At 35.5% G+C, this 20,071-nt stretch overlaps 1 protein-coding gene across 3 annotated transcripts in view; it reads right to left on the bottom strand.

Annotated features, from left to right (window-relative positions):
- The window catches only part of ZNF451 (zinc finger protein 451), an 89,701-nt gene that overhangs the window by 2,250 nt on the left and 67,380 nt on the right, over nucleotides 1–20,071 (bottom strand). For all 3 annotated transcript variants that reach the window (XM_055330246.1, XM_055330248.1, XM_055330249.1), the window contains 2 exons: nucleotides 18,870–19,056; nucleotides 11,154–11,219 (listed from right to left, as the gene is read on the bottom strand). In XM_055330246.1, coding sequence (XP_055186221.1) covers nucleotides 11,154–11,219; nucleotides 18,870–19,056 — 253 coding nt within the window. The remainder of the gene's footprint in view (nucleotides 1–11,153; nucleotides 11,220–18,869; nucleotides 19,057–20,071) is intronic.

Below are 20,071 nucleotides of genomic sequence, written 5' to 3'. Positions count from 1 at the left end.
GAAATAGAATAGCAAAATCATAAAATGCCAAAATCTCATAGGCATTAAAAATTTAGTTTTAAGCTTTCTAGCATTTCAGGCAAAGAATGAAACTCATGGCTATGTAAGTCTTTTGAGAAGCATATATTATATAACATATGTGCACTCATTTAACAAATATTTATTGAATGCCCACTGTATACCAGGCATAAGAATACAATAGTGAACAAGAAAGACATTCTTGGGTTTACAAACAAGTGTTTCTCCATTTCTTCCCTAAGAATGATGCTAAAACCCAGGGAGGTGGAATTAGATGTCAATTTCTTGGCTTTCACCAGCTTCTCACACAAGATTTATTTCATCCTATCCAGTCCAAAGTCCAGTCTCTGAGAACTTGGTTCAAAGGTGCCAGTGATCCCTCTAAGATGCAGCTACACCTTCCTCTCAACTAGGACACTGATACATTATGTTTTCTGTAATTTAAAATGCAAGCTAGTGTACACTGTATGTTAAGTTAAAGCTAGAACCTAGGTCAGAGGAGTTGCCCTAAGATGAATTTAAAGGGATGAGAAATTACAAAGAAAAGCCAGGATGCTCTTAGCAAAGAAAAAGTGACAAGAGTTGTATAAAACAGGGATGCCTGGGTGGCTCAGCAGTTGAGCACTTGCCTTTGGACCAGGGCGTGATTCTGGAGACCAGGGATCAAGTCCCGCATCGGGCTCCCCACATGGAACCTGCTTCTCCCTTTCCCTATGTCTCTGCTTCTCTCTGTTTCTAATGAATAAATAAAATCTTAAAAAAGACAAAACAAAATAAAACAAGACTTGTAAAAAACATGAACACTTAAAGTTACAATAATTAAGAGTGTGGTACCAGTTTCTAGAAGATAACAGAAGACCTTAGTGTATGGAAATAGTAAACAGAATTTTTTAAAATATTATGGACAACTATGGTAATTGGGGAGCCCTGGTGGCTCAGCAGTTTAGCGCTGCCTTCAGCCCGGGGCCTGATCCTGGAGACCCGGGATTGAGTCCCACGTCAGGCTACCTGCATGGAGCCTGCTTCTCCCTCTGCCTGTGTCTCTGCCTCTCTCTCTGTCTCTGTATCTGTCACGAATAAATCAATAAAATCTTAAAAAAAAAAACAACTATGGTAATCTGGAATGTATTAAAATTATTTTTATCCATTAAGAGAAACCATTAAATGAGTAAAAAGGCAAGACATAAAGTGGGAGAAAATATTTGCAATACACGGAACTTGTACCCAAAAAGAACTAAAAAATTTTCAACCTCAAAAAATCAGTTAAAAAATCCAAAGAAAACTGTTAAAAAATTTGAAAAGACACAGACCAAAGATGATGTCAAAATGATCAATAAACCTTATTCATCAGAAAAATGTAAATTAAAACCACAAAGAAATAAGAGTATATACCCAGCACTAGCTAAAATTAAAAGATAAATAATTTAAATGATTGGTGAAAATGTAGATCAATGGGAACTCACATATACTACTGGGACCAAAAAAACCTGGCACAACCATTTTGAAAAAATAATTTGGCATTATCTACTAAACTTGAACATAAGCAATGCCACTTCTTATATTCCCAGAAATGTGCATGTATGTGCATTAAGAGAGATGTATGAGAATGTTCAAAGTAGCATTACCTGCAATAGCCAAAAAGTACAAAGCAAATGTCTATAAAGAATATGTGAATTGTGACATATACATAAAATAGAATATTATACAGATATTTTTTAGAAATGAAGAAACTGGGCAGCCTGAGTGGCTCAGTGGTTTAGTGCCATCTTCAATCCAGGGCATGATCCTGGAGACTCAGGATTGAGTCCCATGTTGGGCTCCTTGCATGGAGCCTGCTTCTCCCTCTGCATGTGTCTCTGCCTCTGTCTCTCTCATGAATAAATAAAACTTTTAAAAAATTTTTAAAAAATGAAGAAACTAAAGCTACATGTTAACATCTAACATCTATAAAACAATGCTGATTAGCAGGCACCCAGAGGTGCCTGGGTGGTACAGTTAGTTAAGTGTCTGATTCTTGGTTTCAGTTCATGTTGTGATCTCAGCACCATGAGATCAAGCCCTACCTACACTTGGCTCGGAGTCAGCCTGGGACTGTCTTTTTCCTCTCCCTCTGCTCCCCGACGCTCTGTCTCTCTCAAAAAAAAAATAAATCTTAAAAAAATAAGAGAAGCCATCCAGACATAAAAGAATAGACCATGCTCATGCTGTCCAATATGATGGATACTGACTCTATGTGGCTATTTATATTTAAATCAATTAAAATTAAATAAGATTCAAGATTCAGTTCCTCAGTTAAGTCACATTTCAAGTGCTTAACAGCCACATGTTAACCATTAGCAACCATACACATGCAGATATAGAATATTTTCATCATTACAGAAAATTCTATTGGACAGTGATGGTCTGTATGATCCTATTTAGATAAAGTTCAAAATCAAATGCTACTACACTAGTATTTTAAGACATAATAGCGGCCTCTATCCTTTGGGAAGGAACAAAGGGGAAGTAACTAGAAGAGAGAATGAGAGGGATACTTCTAAGGTACTGGTTGTTATGGTTGAATTTTTTCTTAAAGATTTTATTTATTTATTCATGAGAGACACACGGAAAGAGGCAGAGACATATGCAGAAGGAGAAGCAGGCTCCCTGTGGGGAGCCCAATGCAGGACTCAGTCCCAGGACTCCAGGATCACGACCTGAGCCAAAGGCAGACGCTCAATCACTGAGCCACCCAGGTGCCCATTATGGTTGAATTATGTTCCCCCCAAAACATATGTCCAAATTCCTGGTACCTATGAATGTAACCTAATTTGAAAATAGGGTCTTTGCAGGTGTAATAAAGATGAAGTCACTAGGTTGAGTCCTAATCCAACACAATGGGTGACCTTATATAACAAAGATAATGCCACGGGAAGACAGACACACAGGTAGAAGATGGCCACATGATGATGAAGGCACATTGCAGTGATGCATCTATAAAGCCATGAAGTGCTTACAATTTCCTATTAATAACTAAAAGCTACGAGAAGGAAAACGGTCCTACAGACAAACTGACTTTAGTTTTCTAACCTCTAAAACTGTGGGATAATAAATTTGTTGTTTTAAGCCATCCAGTTTGTAGTATGTAGTTATGGCAGCCCTAGCAAATTAATGTGTGGTGATGTTCTATTTTTTTAACCTAAGGGATGGTTCTCAGCTTTGTGAGATGCTTCGTATAATTTTTGTGTGCATTATACAATACACATATACACACACAGAACCAAACACTGGAGAATACCAGCATATAAGTTGGGGGAGAGGATCAGAATTCAAGTGTTCTAGAGTCTTTTTATTGTTGTATAAAGGCAGACAGCATGTAGGTATATTTTAGTCTTTAAGTTATATATTAAACATGTGGCAAAATGCCAATATAACCACAAATCTAGAAATTAAGTATATAACTTACAAATCAGTAATAATAAAAAAAGAAAACTAAAAATAAAATAGATATGAATACAAAAATATTGCCTACACTGAAGTTATATGAATATTTGACAGTTAAAAGATGATAAAAACAAAAACCAATTCAATAGCACCATTTCTTTTTTCTTTTTTTAGATTATTTATTTATTTATTTATTTATTTATTTATTTATTTATGAGAGAGAGAGAGAGAGAGAGAGAGAGAGAGAGAGAGAGAGAGAGAGAGGCAGAGATACAGGCAGAGGGAGAAGCAGGCTCCATGCCGGGAGCCCGATGTGGGACTCGATCTGGGGTCTCCAGGATGGCGCCCTGGGCCAAAGGCAGGCACCAAACCGCTGAGCCACCCAGGGATCCCAATAGCTCCATTTCTAATAGTGGTGTAGCTCATATTGGATTAACCATCCCACAGATAACAATTACAAACTATTTTGAGGCACTGGAGAGCAACGAAAATCAGGTAGAAACAGGACAGAAGCTGATCACCAAAAGAAGCCAACTGTACCAGGTTCAATGTGCAGCTTTATGGTTTTGTTGCCTCAGGGCATTTGTCAATCCTTGTGGAACCAAGTAACAGAATTTATATGAGAAAGTCAAGCTCTGTGGCTTAAGGCATTATACATACATACATACCCCCCCCCCCAATATATATATAGTTTGGTCAGTCACAGAAGCATAGCAAGTGAAGCTGCAGGGAAGGGAGGTTTTGAAAGAAAGAGAGCTATCCCAGAAGAAACAAGAAAGCAACAGAATGAGAATCCTCCAGATCTACAAACTCTTAGTTGACTTGTGAAGTGAGCATACAAAGGAGAGGAGCTAAAATTCTTAGTGAAAAACAACAGTTGGGAAGTAAAAGAAGTAAGCAATTTTAGCTGTTGCCTGCTTGGAGGGGGCAGAGGTTGGAGTTTAGGTCTAGCAAGGTAATTGCCTTCAAAGGTAAAACAACAACAAAACAAGAACACCAAAAAACAAACAAAAAACATTCCTCAGATTAAAAATAACAGAATCCAAAGAATCTGTAATATATATATCCACAACATCCATATACATCAAAAATCAATTTATTTGCAAAGGAAAAAAATATAACCCAACAGTCAAGAGAAAGAGCAGCCAATTGAAACTAACCCCCAAGATAATCAACCTATTGGAATTAGCAGAAAATAATTTTTAAAAAGTTATATTTTCAAGGACTTAAGGATAAATGGGTAAGAAATCTCAACAGAGAAATGAATGTGTTTTTTTTAAAAACCAACTAAATGGAAATTCCAGAACTGAGAAACATAATATTTGAAATGGAAAATTCACCAGGTGAGTTTAACATTGAAGAAGGTAGAAAAAAAAGTATTAATAAACATGAAAGTTGAACAAGAAAAATTATCTAACAAAGGTGCCTGTTGGTGGCTCAGTCGGTTAAGCATCTGACTTCGGCTCAGGTCCTGATCTCAGGGCTCTGGGATTGATCCCCGAATTAGGCTCCATGCTCAGTGAGGAGTCTGCTTGTCCCTCTGCCCCTGTCCTATTTGTGCTCTCTTCTTTTCTCTCTCAAATAAATATATCTTTAAAAAAAAATCTAACAGAGAGAAAAAAGGTTGGAAGAAATTGAACAAACCTGTGGTAAGTTTAAGCCACTTAACATATGTATAACTAGAGTTCAAAAGAAGAGAGAAAATGGGGCAGAAAATTATGAATAAATAATGGATAGAACTTTCTCTTCAAAATTCAAACAAAAAATAAAGATATTTTTCTATAAACAAAAAAGAGTATTCACTAGCAAAACTGCCTATTACAAAAAATTCAAAAACTTGGGAAGAAAGATGACACTAGAGGTAAACTCTATTGGAAAGAACGAAGGTCACTAAAAATGGTAACTGAATAAAAATAAAAGGCTATGTATTTTTTCTTTTCTTTCTTTAAAATTCACAACACAGTTAAAAGCAAAAAATAACATTTTCTGGTAGAACTTAAAATACATGCAGATGTAATACAGATAGCAACTACAGCATAGAGACTTGGGGGCAGGTCATAAACTAACCTATAAAATTAGGAGGTTCCTACATTTTAGATAAAGTATAGTGGCATTCAATACACTATAAAAAACAAAAAGTATACATTGTAATCTTTAGAGCAACCATAAAAATTAATACAAAGGGTTAAAAAGCCAATAGATCTATTAAAATAGTAAAAACTAAATACATATAATACAGTAAAATAGAAGTATTATAATAATCCAAAAGGAAGGAGGAACTACAAGGTAAAAGAGGGGACAAAGAGAAAGCAAAATGGCAGACAACAATTCAATCACGTAAGAAATTACATTAAATGTTAATAGACTAAATAATCCATTATTTAAAAACAGAGATTGTTATTACAATAAATCAAAAAGTAAGATTGAACTTCATGGTGTCTATAAGAGATGTACCTTCATTAAAAAGACACAAATAAATTGAATGTAAAAGGACGGAAAAACATATACAATGTAAACATTAAGCATAATAAGGAAACTTGAGTGGATATATTAATAACAGATAAAAAAGATTTCATGGGGGGCACCTCGGTGGCTAATTTAGTTAAGCATCTACCTTTGGCTTAGGTCATGATCTTGGGGTCCTGGGATTAACCACCACATCGAGCTCCCTGCAGAGTGGGGAGTCTGCTTCTCTCCCTCCCTCTATTGCTACCCCAGCTTGTGCTATCTTGGTTGCTATCTCTGTCTCCTTCAAATAAATAAATAAATAAATAAAATATTTAAAAAGAAAAGAATAGAGACTAGGGGCATCTGGCTGGCTCAGTCAGAAGAGCATGTGACTCTTGATCTCAGGGTTGTGAATTCAAGCCCCATGTTGGATGTAGAGATTACCAAAAAAATAAAAAATAGAATAGAGTAGAAAAGAAGAGAGTAGAATAGATGCTTGGATACTCTGGCAATCAGACATGACAAGGAATAGTTTTTTGCAAAAATATATTTGACCCTGGAACAACATGGGTTTGAACGGTGTAGGTCCAATTATATGCAGATTGTTTTGTTTTGTTTTAAATAAAGAGAGACTGACGAGGGGCTTGATCCCAGGATTCTGGGATAATGACCTGACTGCAGGCAGACACCCAGGCACCCCTGTATTGATTATTTTTTTAAAAGATTTATTTATTTTGAGAGAGAGAGAGAGAGAGAGAGAGAGAGAGAGAGAGAATGTGTGCGTGCATGAGCAACTGAGAGGAGGGGCAGAGAGAGAGAAACTCAAATAGACTCTTTGCTGACCATGGTGACTATCTCAGGGCTCAATCCCAGGACCCTGAGATCATGATTTGAGCCAAAATCAAGAGTTAGATGCTGAACCAAATGAGCCAGACAGGCACCCCTACAAGATAAGTGTTAATCAACAGTTTGTTATTGGTGAGGCTTCCAGTCAAAAGTGGGCTAGTAGTAATTATGTTTTGGGGAAATTAAAAATCATAAATAAATTTTTGACTGTATGTGGGAGGGGTGTCAGTGACCCAACCCTATGTTGTTTAAAGGTCAACTGTAGTTTGGAAAAGTAAGTAAACAAAGGGACAACTGCAGCCTTCAACAGTAATAGCACTCTGGGGAAGAGATAGAATATGATTTATAGAGGTACTGTAGTATCTGCATACCCAGTTTTCAACAACAAAAAACCCACAAAGAAACAGGAAAGTATGGCCCATTTAAAGGGACAAAAAAAAAAATTGGGTTAAACTGTCCCTGAGAAAGCCTATACATTGGACTTGACAAAGACTTTTGTATACCAACTATATTAAGTATGTTCTAAAAGCGAAAGTAAACCATGGAAAAGAACTAAAAGAAATCAGGGAAACAATGTATGAACAAAATGGGAATATCAATAAAGAGATGGAAATTATGAAAACCCATCAAATTGAAATTCTGGAGCTGAAAAGTACAACTACAATGAAAAATTCATGACAGAAGTTTAACAAATTTAAGCAAACAGAAAAAAGAATCAGCAAACTTGAAGACAGGACAATTTATATGGTTTGAAGATAGAATGAAAAATGGAAAAAAGCAAGCAGAGGATAAGGGACTGGTGGAGTACCATCAAATGCAATAAGATATATTATGGGAGTCCCAGAAGGAGAAGAAAGGGGCAGAAAGAATATCTGAAGAAGTAATGAAAATAAATGTCTCAAATTTGATGTTAGATACAAATCTACACATCTAAGAAGCTCAACAAACTCCAAGAAACTGAAAGAGAACCACACTGAGACACATTATAGTCAAACTGCCAAAAGCCAAAAATGACAAAAACAGCAAGAGAGAAGCAACTCATCATGTATGACAAATTCTCAGAAAGATTAATAGCTTATTTCTCATCAAACCACAAAGGCCAGCAGGCAATGAGATGACATATTTCAAGTAGTAGGGGAAAAAATAAACCTGTAAATCAAGAATTCTACATCCGACAAAGCCAGTCTTCAAGAATGGAGAAATGAAGACTTCCCCACACAAGCAAAAGCTAAGGAAGTCTGTTACTAGCAAACCGGCCTTACAAGAAATGCTAAAAGGAATCCTTCAGGTTGAAATGAAAGAACATTAAACAATAACTGAAAGCTCTATGAAGAAATAAGGAACATTTGTGGAAAGTATGTGTCTGCCTCAATTTTATTATCTTTGAAAAAGAGGTAATTATGGCAGAATAGGAAAGAACTCAGTAACAGAGGTTAGAATACTTACACGTGAATCATGCCTCTTCATTTTGAAATTGTGATTCTGAAGGCAAATTACTTAATGTTTAGAAGAGTTGTTATGATTAGACTTTTCTCTCTTATCCTGTCGATATGTTTTACTATTTATAAGATTAATTATATGATGACTGCCATAAATTTAAGAAACTCTAAGGCAAATCACTGACATTTACAGAAAGATGGTTTTGTACTGGCAACCATCTACATAAAGCTGTTTTTTTTTTTTTTCTAGTGGTTTGAGTGAAGATTATCTCTAAGTAGCCATTCTCCAAAGCAGGCCTTAGATGCAAGTAACAGTGAATAATGGTAATAATGATGATCAAAATCACAGTAACAGCAGTGGCAACTAATACATGTACTGTTTACCATGTGCCAGATTATTCTAGTAAGGTAGGTATATTAGTTTTAACTTTTTTTAAAATTAGGAATGACTTGCCCAATATTATATGACAGCAGAGCAGTCCTGAATCCAAAGTCTGCACTCTACACCACCACACTATGTGGTCCCTATTTCCTCTGATACACAAAATAGATTATAGAGGATCTTTATGATTGGCATAGGTAGTCAGACATTGGTCTACAGAGAACAAAGAATGAAAGAAATTATGGTGGTGGGAATGGACGGCAGATAGGGGAACTACCATTCCTCTTGGCAAAAAAAGTCACAAGCAGATTTATGCCTCTTGCTTCTGCTGGGCATTTACAGTGTTGTGCTGGGAAGGGAAAGAATGGAAAGAGGCTTGAGAAGTTATTTAAACCTTTTTGAGTTTTGCTACTAGATCTGGACTAAAATATAACTTTGCTTCCATGGTGTAGGGTCTAACAAAATCACCAACTCTTCTCCTAGCCAAATGGCCTCTGTTCCTTATCTAACAACTATAAAGAGACAAGTCCTGGTAGCTTTAATATGTTCTGAGTTTGTTACAAGTTTATTCTTCAACAATTATTTAGTGCCAAATACTAGGTGCTACTGAAATAAAAACAACAACAAACATGATCCTACTTCTAAATGGGACAAGACAATAATTTTACATCTACTTGGTATAATACAGAAGGAATCAAGAGAAGGCAGTAATTAACTTTCCCTAAAGATGATAAATCTACAAGTACTGACTATACAAAAATATCTACAAAATGTCAATTCTTTATGGTTCAATCGAAATGAGGATATTTGAGCTAGTTCTTATTGGGAAAAAGGGGAAAAGAATGGTACCAGAGGAAACTGTGGAGGAGACCATATTCCTTAACTTATATAGAACATTGTGTCTCTCAAACTTATTTATATAAAACATCAGAAAATAGAGCACACACATAACACTTTGATTTTTCAAGTTGGTTTTTCCTACTTCATATGACAACTAGTTAAAAATTTAAAGAATCTTTTCTTGAATTCTTTAATAAAAGTAATCCTTTTGCCAAACTAAAGAATCACAAAAATGTAAAAACTCTCCTAATCATAGAATAACATGGATAACAAAATGTTAGAAACTGTGGTACACATTGCGTTATACATATCTCAGATTTCCTAGGTTAGCTAGGAACCATAAAAACTGTGAAGACTTCCCAAAAGTAGTTATTTAAAAATTATCATTTTGTGTACAATCTTCCATGGATTAGTCATAAGTGGCTAATAAAGGGTGCCAAGTCTGAATTACTTAGATGCTCAACGGTGTTTATTTTTTAGTGGCCTTGATAAACAACTTAGGTGGCAGGTGTTTTTCTAACTCACAAAAATTCTTTCATTTGTTTAACCCATGATCATGTTGCTACTAAGCAGTGAGCCAGACCTTGAAAAACCATGTTGGGAAAACAAGTTGGCCAAAATTGTTTCTAATTAGGCTGCAGATTTACTGCCAACTTTGTTTAACCACTGAATTTGGCTATAAGAAAGATTAGTTTTCTACTTCATTGAATGGATGCATAAATTTCAGTGCTAGATTCAAATTCCCAAATTCCTAATAGCACAAAGCTCTAGTAGGCTTTTTTTTTAAAAAAGATTTTATTTATTTATTCATGAGAGACAGAGAGAGAGAGACGCTGCCCCTCTAGTAGGCTCTTAATTAAACAAATTGCATTACGTGAGAGATCAAGCAAATATACAGAAAACAAATCATCTGCGCCATTCTGTCTGTGCTTGCTTAGCCAATTTTCCTCCCTACTTTCTAGCCTTCACATTTCCACTCTCAAAGCTCCAACAACAAATACTTTCCTAATGTATATTAAGGCTTTTACTGTTGTCCTTTATTGTTAGAGATGTCTGTATAATGGCTCCAATTCTTCAGTAAAGTTTAAACTATTCTCTAAAATCACTATTATGTTTTTCCCCATGGTTATTATAAAACACAGTCTGTTACGTAAAAACCAAAGTAAATAAAGGTGCATATGACATAACCAAATAATGGTACAGCCAGGAAATGACTTGATATGAGGTTAATATAAAAAAGTTCTTTTTAACCTATGGAAGAAAATAGCTTTTTCCTTTAAGGAGGAGGAAAAGGGGCAGCCTGGATGGTTTAGCGCCACCTTCAGTCCAGGACCTGATCCTGGAGACCCGGGATCAAGTCCCACATCAGGCTCCCTGCATGGAGCCTGCTTCTCCCTCTGTCTGTGTCTCTGCCTCTCTCTCTCATAAATAAAAATCTTTAAAACAAATTAATTTATAGAAACAGTCTATTATGTTCAGATATAAGTGCTTGTTTTCATAATTCTACCGCTTAACTTTTAATATTCTTAATTTAGCAAACATTTTCTGCAAAGGGTCAGAAAGTATTTTAGGCTTTTGTCCCAAGTCATCCCACATGAGAAAATGCAAACTCTCTTTTAAACAAGGAAACAATGTTTTTGAAATCAGGGGTAGAAGGGAATAAGTGAAGGTGAAGAATCGGTGAAGAGGCAAGAGAGGAAGCAATTAAAAAACACAGATATAGTCAAGCAGGTACAGGATTAACTTCATTAAATTACCTTCTGTGGATCTCAATTCTTCTATTGAAGTATTTTTTATACCCAGGTTATCATCACTGTCACACTCTGTAAGGCAGAATCAATAAATGCAAATGTATTTCTGAAAGAGTTATTGTGCCACAATTTATGTACTCTCAAACAATATTATTTTCAATAACTTCTTCCTGCCCAAGCTTACTATTAGACTACTTTCCTTGTAGGTTTGCTTTTTTAAAATGCTTACCAAATACTACTTAAATCAAAGGGGGAAAAAGAATCTAATGAAATAGTCAATTCAAATTTTATCTCTATATACACCTTATTTGAAAATTTCTTTGAGCACAACTGTTGATGAAATATAAAATTCTATTATTAAAAAAAACTGGACATTAAGAAAAGCTAGGATGCTTGTTTAAATCTAGCAAATAAATGCCAAAGTTCATGAAATCTTAAAGTTTTTTAAAATGGTGAGATAACTCTTACTTTGAAAATCTTGCATTCATTACTATAGAGACCATAGGTTTAAATTAGCAATGCCTCTTCATGGCACAAGCTCACTTACCTGACATCTTTTATATTTTCATAAAATGCCTAGGTCTATAAAAAGGACATGACTGATCAGGTATTGCAAAAGTCACCTAAAATTTGGTCCAGTGACCAAATATTGGATTTATCACTTTAACTACATTTTAATCAATATATACGTCATAGTGACTGAATCAGGGTTTAAATAACAATGTAAGTCATATGGACATATTTGATTCTGTGGAAAATATGTAAAAAAAAATAAAGATTTTTTAAGTGTTTTTAAAAAAACCACTATATTTCCACTTAATTTCTTTGCTGCAAAAATTTGTTTTAAGTCATCTTTTGCCATTCCAGCAAAAATACTATTTTTTTAAACAATCTATTATATACAACTACGAATTCAAATATTTCAAGCAATGTTTTAGGGAAATAAAACATTATACTGACAATTTGAAGAGCAACAAATTAAGCCTTAAAACGTAAGGAATAAAGAGAAAGTACCCAAGGTTTCTGTTATTACAATTCAGAGTTAATGCCAGTCAAAAGCAGCATGTCTTAACTGCAGTAAACAATCATTGCATATAAGGCCTAAGGCAAAACTGTAGGTTTAAATCACAAGGATTAGCATGATCCTAGGTTGCAAAAATTAAAAAAGGTTTCCTTTGCCTCAATCAGCACTCTCTGTAAAGCACAGAGGATCATGAATATTCTTTCCTATTTTCATTACTTTAAAAAGAATTGTATCATATATTTTTAGGCTGGTGACCTACAGACAGTCGCGTTAGCAGGCTGAAGAAACAGGCAGACAAACTTTTTAAATTAAATTCAACAATTCTTTCATATAACGCCTCCTGGATAGAGTATGATGCTAGCTGCATTTTCACAGCATGGGTGAACTTTTATGCTCAATATCTAACATGACTTTACAAATTTGTGTAATTGGTATGACTCTACAGATACCAACCATACTTAATACTTCCTTCCACCCATTCATTCCAAAATGAAGAAATAAAGCAAACAGACATGACAAAGTCCTAGGTACTGTGGCATTCAAATTCAACAAAAATTATTTCAAAGCATTGTAAAATCCGTTTTCAGTCTGAATTCACTAATTCATAACAAGCCTATGTTCAAGCTCATCCTTGTAATACCTAAGAAAAAAAACTCCAAGTCAGTTAATACTTTACATAAAACTTCAAGATGTTTAATTACTAAAGAACTATAACCAACTGAACACACAAAACTGTGTTTTTAAAAAGAAAATTTTACATAAATCAAGTCAATATTCTTCAACTAAGCCACAAGATATGGCCAAGTTCTGTGATACTTAAGAGCCCACAAAATTTTTTATATAAGCAATCGTCACCAATGAAATAGTAAAGAATGGTAATGCAGAAATTCAGACACTGAAAAGTAGAGTTGAAATAGGGTTCCTTTGTTTAATTATGAGATAAAAGGGAACTTACAGTGCTGATCACTTTCCTTGGCTATGTTTAATATATAATCAGCAATACCAGAAACCACAATCAAACATTTTCTGCCTCCCCCCGCTATGCATCTGTCTAAATGTTATATTTTTTTAGTTCTTATATTTGGTACCTTTATACAAACACTGCAGCAAAATGACTCATTACCTTTATTTTTCAAGGAAATGATTAGTCAGTAACTCACACTAAATTCTCTACATCATAAAACCAGGTACTTTTGTCAGTTAAAGCCTCGGCCTTAGTAGGAGATACTGATAAAGAGAACTGATAAAGAGTACTGATAAAGTACTGATAAAGAGAAAAATACTTGTGTGGCTGGCCATAGGTAGTTCATTTGAACCTTTCTGGACCTCTATTCCCTCACCTATGAAATGCAAAAATCTAACATCCTATCTCAAAGCGTTGCAAAGAGAATAACATGTGAAAGTTATTCTTTAAAAAAATTTTTTTTAAAGATTTCATTTATTTATTCATGAGAGACACAGAGAGAGACAGAGAGAGGCAGAGACAGGCAGAAGAAGAAGCAGACTCCATGCAGGGAGCCTGATGTGGGACTCGGTCCCAGGACTCCAGGATCATGCCCTGAGCCAAAGGCAGACACTCAACCCCTGAGCCACCCAGGCGTCCCAGAAATTATTCTTTAAACATGTTTTTAAACATCTTTAAACATTACAAACATAAAAAGGAGCTAGCACAGTGACTGACACATTGTAGGCCCTCAATAAAGATTAGTTCCCTTTTGGGGAGCGTGGGTGGCTCAGTTGGTTAAGCATCTGACTCGTGATTTTAGCTCAGGTCATAACCTCAGAGTTGTGAGATGGGGAGTTCCACCTTGCTTTCGCTTTCGGCTCACTGCTGGGTGTGGTCTACTTAAGATGCTTTTTCTCTCCTTCTGGCCCTCTCCCGTGCCTCTCTTAAAAAGAAAATTTGTTCTATTTTTTTTTTAATTAAAAGAAAAAGAGTTTTTAAGTAGGCTCCACACTGGGTGTGGAGCCCAACCTGGGCCTGAAATCATGGCCCTGAGATCAAAACCTGAGCTGAAATCAAGTCAGATGCTTAACCAAATGAACCACCCAGGCACACCCTCTTTCTCTTCTTAAAAACATTTAAAGGAGTGCCTGGGTGATGTGGTTGAGCATCTGCCTTTGGGTCAGGTCAAGATCCAGGGCCCTGAGATGGAGCCAACATTGGGCTCCCTGCTCAAAGGGAAGTCTATTTCTTCATCTCCCTAAGCCCCTCCCCTTGCTTGTGCTCTCTCTCTCTCAAAATCCTTAAACAAAAAATTAAAAAAATACATTCGAAGACTATTTAAGAGAGAGAGCAAAAAAAGGGCATGGGGGGGTGGGGAGGGAAAGGAGCAGAGGATAAGCAAGAACTCCGCACTCAGCAATGAACCAACTTGGGGCTGGATCCCATGATCCCGAGATCATGACCTTGGCCAAAACCAAGAGTTGGTAGCTCAACCGAGTAACTCAGGTGCCCCTCTTCTTTAAAACATTTAAGTGACAAATTATATCCATATCTTTGGAATGTGAGTCTTGAATTAGAACGAACATATACTGTGAATAAAATGTAAAAGATCTAAATAAAGAGAAAGTCTACCTGGCTCCTCTAATTAGAATTACTAGAAAGGATCTATGTATCTTGGCAAGTTCTAAAACTGTGAGTACAATAGGAAACAGAACTGATAAAGGATAAGGGGGCCAAAGGTGTCAATTAAGGACAAATTAATAGTGGTTTTAAAATATCTCTACAGGGATTTATATATGTTTATTATAGTTGTAATTAAAATGCTACCTAGGGCTGAAATCCTGATGCTAAGGAGAGAATTTATAGGACAAAAGCCACGACACATTCAAATCTCAAACTTAGTTTTTAAGCTAACCTTGCTGCCAAGAGTAACTGACTCAGCCTAAGTCAGAGATCTAAAAAGCACCCGTAATAAAGCTATTTAGCTGTTCCTTCCATACCAAGCAAAAAAGCAAAACCTTATGACAAACTGACTGGACATTCTTATATGGAACCAGCCACTCTGAATATCTATCTTTATTTTTACTGAGATAAATACCTCCTGAAAAAAAAAAAACCTTCAAATAACTGAAAAACTGGCAAAGACTAAAAGTAAGACACCACATAATCATGATTTTCATGATATTATTCAACAGAATCTTCCTTGTTTATATAGGAAGCTCCAGTATACTATCACTTTCTGGTCCATTTAATAATGGAAAATTTCTGAAAAGTTAAAGAACTGAGAAGTTCAAAACTGCTATCATTCATCTGTGCTATGGTAGATTTTTAAAAAACTGAAAAATCAGCAGACTGTCTCTAAATCAATGATTAATATGAGAGAACTATTCACTGTATTTTATTTACAGTATGAATTTTTGTCATTAGGATCCTAAAGAGAGTTTTGTGAGTTGGTTGGTAACTAGGAGCCTTGAGACCACAGATCCCCTGAAATTGTATGTGATATTGTATATAAATGTTCATTTTTGAGGAAAGAAACATAGAAAGCTCTTTGTCAGATTCTTGAAAAGGTCTACTAATTTCCACCCTAAACCACACTGCCTTAAGAAACTGGTTGTCAAATCTGAAGAAAGGAACACTGTGCTAACAGGCTAGAAGAAAGGAGTTATCCTGGCATTCTTGCAGTAAGCAAAAGTTCCTAATGGTCCAAGAAGAATTAGAGTATTTGTAGACATTGGGAAAAATTTGTAAGTCCCAATATATGTAAAATATCATTTTTAAACAAATAATCTAGTATTTACAAAGCCATTTGTTAGGAAAGATGATGGAATAGTTAGCCAAGTATCCAAGGACTGTTCTTTGATTTTCTCATTATAAGGTTCATTACTAAGCAATTTGTTATCTTTAAGTCTCCCATAAAGAAAAAAATATGTCTTAAACTGAATCTGAACATACTGTGATTCAGTATAACTTACATTTTTGAATTTTAGAGTTAGTTACAAATAGCATCTTCAAATCTAGGTCTAAATGAAACATGATTTAAGGACTATATACATCACTGGCCACTTAGTAATTTTCATTACTTTTAAATGTAGTGGCTATAGCATATGAAAAGACGCTCAACATCACTAATCATTAGGGAAATGGGAACCAAAACCACAATGAGATACCACTTCACACCCATTAGGATGGCTATCATCAAAACCAAACAAAACCTAGAAAATAACAAGTGTTAGCAAAGATGTAGAAAAACTGGAACTTTTGTACACTCTTGGTAGGGAAGTAAAATAATATAGTCATTATGGAAAACAGTATGGTAATTTCTCAAAAACTTAAAAATAGAACTAGCATATGATCCAGCTATTCCACTTCTGGGTATATACTCAAAAGAAATAAAGGCAGGGTCTTCAAGAGGTTATTTGTATACCTATGTTGACAGCAGCATTATTTACAATAGCTAAAAACATGGGTACAATGCAAGTATCCATTGATGGATAAGTGGATAAACAAAATACAGTCTATACATAAAACAGTATTATTCAGCCTTAAAAAGGAAGGAAATTCTGACATTTGCTGTAACACAGATGAAACCTGAGAACTTTATGCTAAGTGAAATAGGCTACCCATGAAAAGACAAATGCTGTATGATCTCACTCGTATGAACTACTTAGTCAAAATACTATAGAATGGTGTTTGCTGGGGGTTGCTGTAGAGTGGGGTTTGCTGGGGAGTTACTGTTTAATGGGTATAAAGTTTCAGTTTTGCAAGATGAAAAGAGCTCTGAAAATGGTGATGGCTGCACAAACTGTAAAAGCAGGTAACACCACTGAAGTAACTCTTCAGAATGGTTAAGATGGTAAGTCTTATGTTCTGTGTATTTTACCACAGTAAGAACTACTGGAAAGAAAAATAGTGGCTAGGAATCATACTTTCTTCCTATGACAGTAATAATAAAAATAGCTATTTATTGAGCACCTATAATACTTTATATGCTGTGCTAAACACTTTATACATATCACTAATTCTTATGACTTTAGATATAAAAAGTGAGGGTCAGAAGTTGAGTAACTTGCCGGAAATCACACAGCAAGGAAGCAGCAAAGTTAGCATTCAAACCAAAGCCCATGCCCTTCTTTATGCACTGTATAATATCTGTATTTCACAAAAATTCAGAGTAAAGTACACAGGTGCCCCCCAAAGAGCACTAAATTTAAAAGAGCACTGAATATGAATGAACGATTAAAAAAAATACCACATAAGGGGTACTCATAGGGAAACAATCAGCTTGTAACAATAACCTATACCTTACCTCTAACCCTAAAATACCCATGCTGACCTACTTATAGGCAGCTCTCATTCCAAATAAAGTTGGTAAGAAAAGCAAATCCTAGCAGGTTTCACAATGACAATTACAAAAGAAATGCTCCCCAAAGCAGTAGCATAGGAGAAGGAAAAAAGGGTTGGCCCTGGATGGCAAAAATTAAAATTTAAGGATTTTACAGGATATTAAGTAGATGTTAGGGACTAGGGAACAGGATGGTAAAAGAGTAAAAGATTTAAAAAAAAAAAAAAGGCGGGGGGGCACTTGATGGGATGAGCACCGGGTGCTATGTTATATGTTGGCAAATTGAACTCCAATAAAAAGAAATTAAACAAAAAGAAAGAAAAGAATAAGCATAAAATAAGCTCATAAGCATAATAAGAATAACCAGTACATCATTAAAAAAAAAAAAGGCATCAACCAAAGATAAGCAAAGAGATGAAAACAAAAATTACAGAATAGGAAGATAAAAAATTCAGTACTAAGCTGTGACACAAATATGCAAAACAGAGTTGATTTTCCTTTAAAGAAGAGTTGGGCTAGTAGATTAATGATTCCTAACTGTGCAGAAGTAAACTGATCCACTGTAATTCAGTGATGAGAGTAAAATTCTTCAGGGCAGGTTTTTCAATCGAAATGTGGCTCCAAAAATGCTGAAAGAAAAAAACAGCTAGGAAGAGAGTTGGAAAACTTAGAGCATAGAGTAAAAATGCCAAAAATAGTTTTTCATTGAGGTAATTCATCAAAATCTTCAAATCTTATTCATGGCTGCAAACCATTAGTATATTTAAAAATTTATTCTTCTATCCACATTTATTTCAGAACTTATGAAAAAACTCATCTGAATTCTTAGAATTGCAACTTTTCTTAAATACTTGTTAGTGAAACTGAACATCAGCACACATTTTCACTCAACAATAGCAGAAAGTTAGAGAAGAGTGTGTAAATCCTGGGAATAGGATAGGAGGTCTACCCCTTTTAAGGAATTAAAGATCTTCTCAGGGCTTCATTTTTGTTCCTGCCAACCTCTTAAAATTGTTTCTATTTTTGGCATATTATTATTTATTGCTTTCTAGTTTAACCTATAAGCAATTAGTTTTCTGAAAAAGTGAAGTTAAATTTGCATCTTAAAAACTGAAAATTTGGATTGAGCTTTGTAAAACTGTACTGACATATTTTAAATCACAAATATGTATTTTATATACATGAATACAGACTTTATCTATTAGATCAGAAAAGGCTCCAGAAAATTATGAAATCATCCTTCTTCTAAAACACTAAAGAATGAGAGAAAAGGAAAAAACAGATATGAGAGCATGATGTTTTAGAAAGCAGCCAGTAGTTCCACTAGTGGACAGCAGTTTATTGGTTTCTCTCAGCAGTGAAGTCTCCTCCTCTTGGGTGGTTTGCACTGTGACTGCAGCTGCGTACCTTTGGTGGTATCAGATATGCTATTTAACAAGGCACACATCATATCTCCCTCTAAATGGTGAGGGTTTAGTATATGTGCTGGCCTCTGAGTCTTCTTAAATTGATTCTCTAGCTCCAGAAAACCTTGATCTCCTGAGAGGATGGTGAAAGGAATTTGCTTGGGTAGTTGTTCATCTAGACGGCCAGCCTAAGTTGGAACAAAATGCATATGTTGATAAAAATCAGCACTTGAGGTTTAAATTAAGTTACATCTATTTCAGAATGAACACATACCTAGAAAGATACACTCATTTATTTAAGCTTTTATTATTTTTTAAAATTAATCTCTACACCCAATATGGGGTTCAAACTCAATCCTGAGATCAAGAGTCACATACTCCCCTGAATGAGCCAGCCAAGCACACCTAGAAAGCTGTATTTAGCTGGTTTTTTAGCTCCTACAAAGTAGGATATAAAGCTTTCCTTCATAAATAAAATATGCCACATTTAATCAAACGTAAAATGCTATCAATTATCTTTTATGTGCCACTCAAAAAAGAAAAACAAGTAAGTTAAAAGAAGTTAAACAGTGTCCTCACATAAAGCTGGAATGTTATAAGGGCTACACACTTAATCTAAAAGGTAAATAAGAGGGATCCCTGGGTGGTGCAGCGGTTTGGCGCCTGCCTTTGGCCCAGGGCGCGATCCTGGAGACCCAGGATCGAATCCCACGTCAGGCTTCCGGTGCATGGAGCCTGCTTCTCCCTCTGCCTGTGTCTCTGCCTCTCTCTCTCTCTGTTACTATCATAACTAAATAAGAAAAAAAAAAAAAAGGTAAATAAGAAATAAATCTGCCATAGAGAGAAAGAAGCAAAGTAATTTGCATAACTTAATCTTGGTACACTGAATAAATGGAAAAGAAAAGGTCTTGTGGGTTTTTTTTTTTTTTTTTAAGATTTTATTTATTTTTTCATGAGAGACATAGAGAGGCAGAGACACAGGCAGAATGAGAAGCAGGCTCCCTGCAGGGAGCCTGATGCAGGACTTGATCCAGGGACCCCGGGATCACAACCTGAACCAAAGGCAGATGCTCAACTGCTGAGCCACCCAGGTGCCCCATCTTGTGGTTTAAACTGTAAGCAGCAGCCAACAAGTTTGCAGACAGGGTGCCTAGCTGGCTTAGACCGTAGATCATGAGACTCTTGGTCTTGGAGTCATGAGTT

The sequence above is a fragment of the Nyctereutes procyonoides genome, unplaced genomic scaffold (assembly GCF_905146905.1).
Source record: "Nyctereutes procyonoides isolate TBG_1078 unplaced genomic scaffold, NYPRO_anot_genome, whole genome shotgun sequence".
Lineage (NCBI taxonomy): Eukaryota > Metazoa > Chordata > Mammalia > Carnivora > Canidae > Nyctereutes > Nyctereutes procyonoides.
Note: the sequence above shows the minus strand (reverse complement) of the source record. Positions and strands in the feature narration are given on the sequence as shown.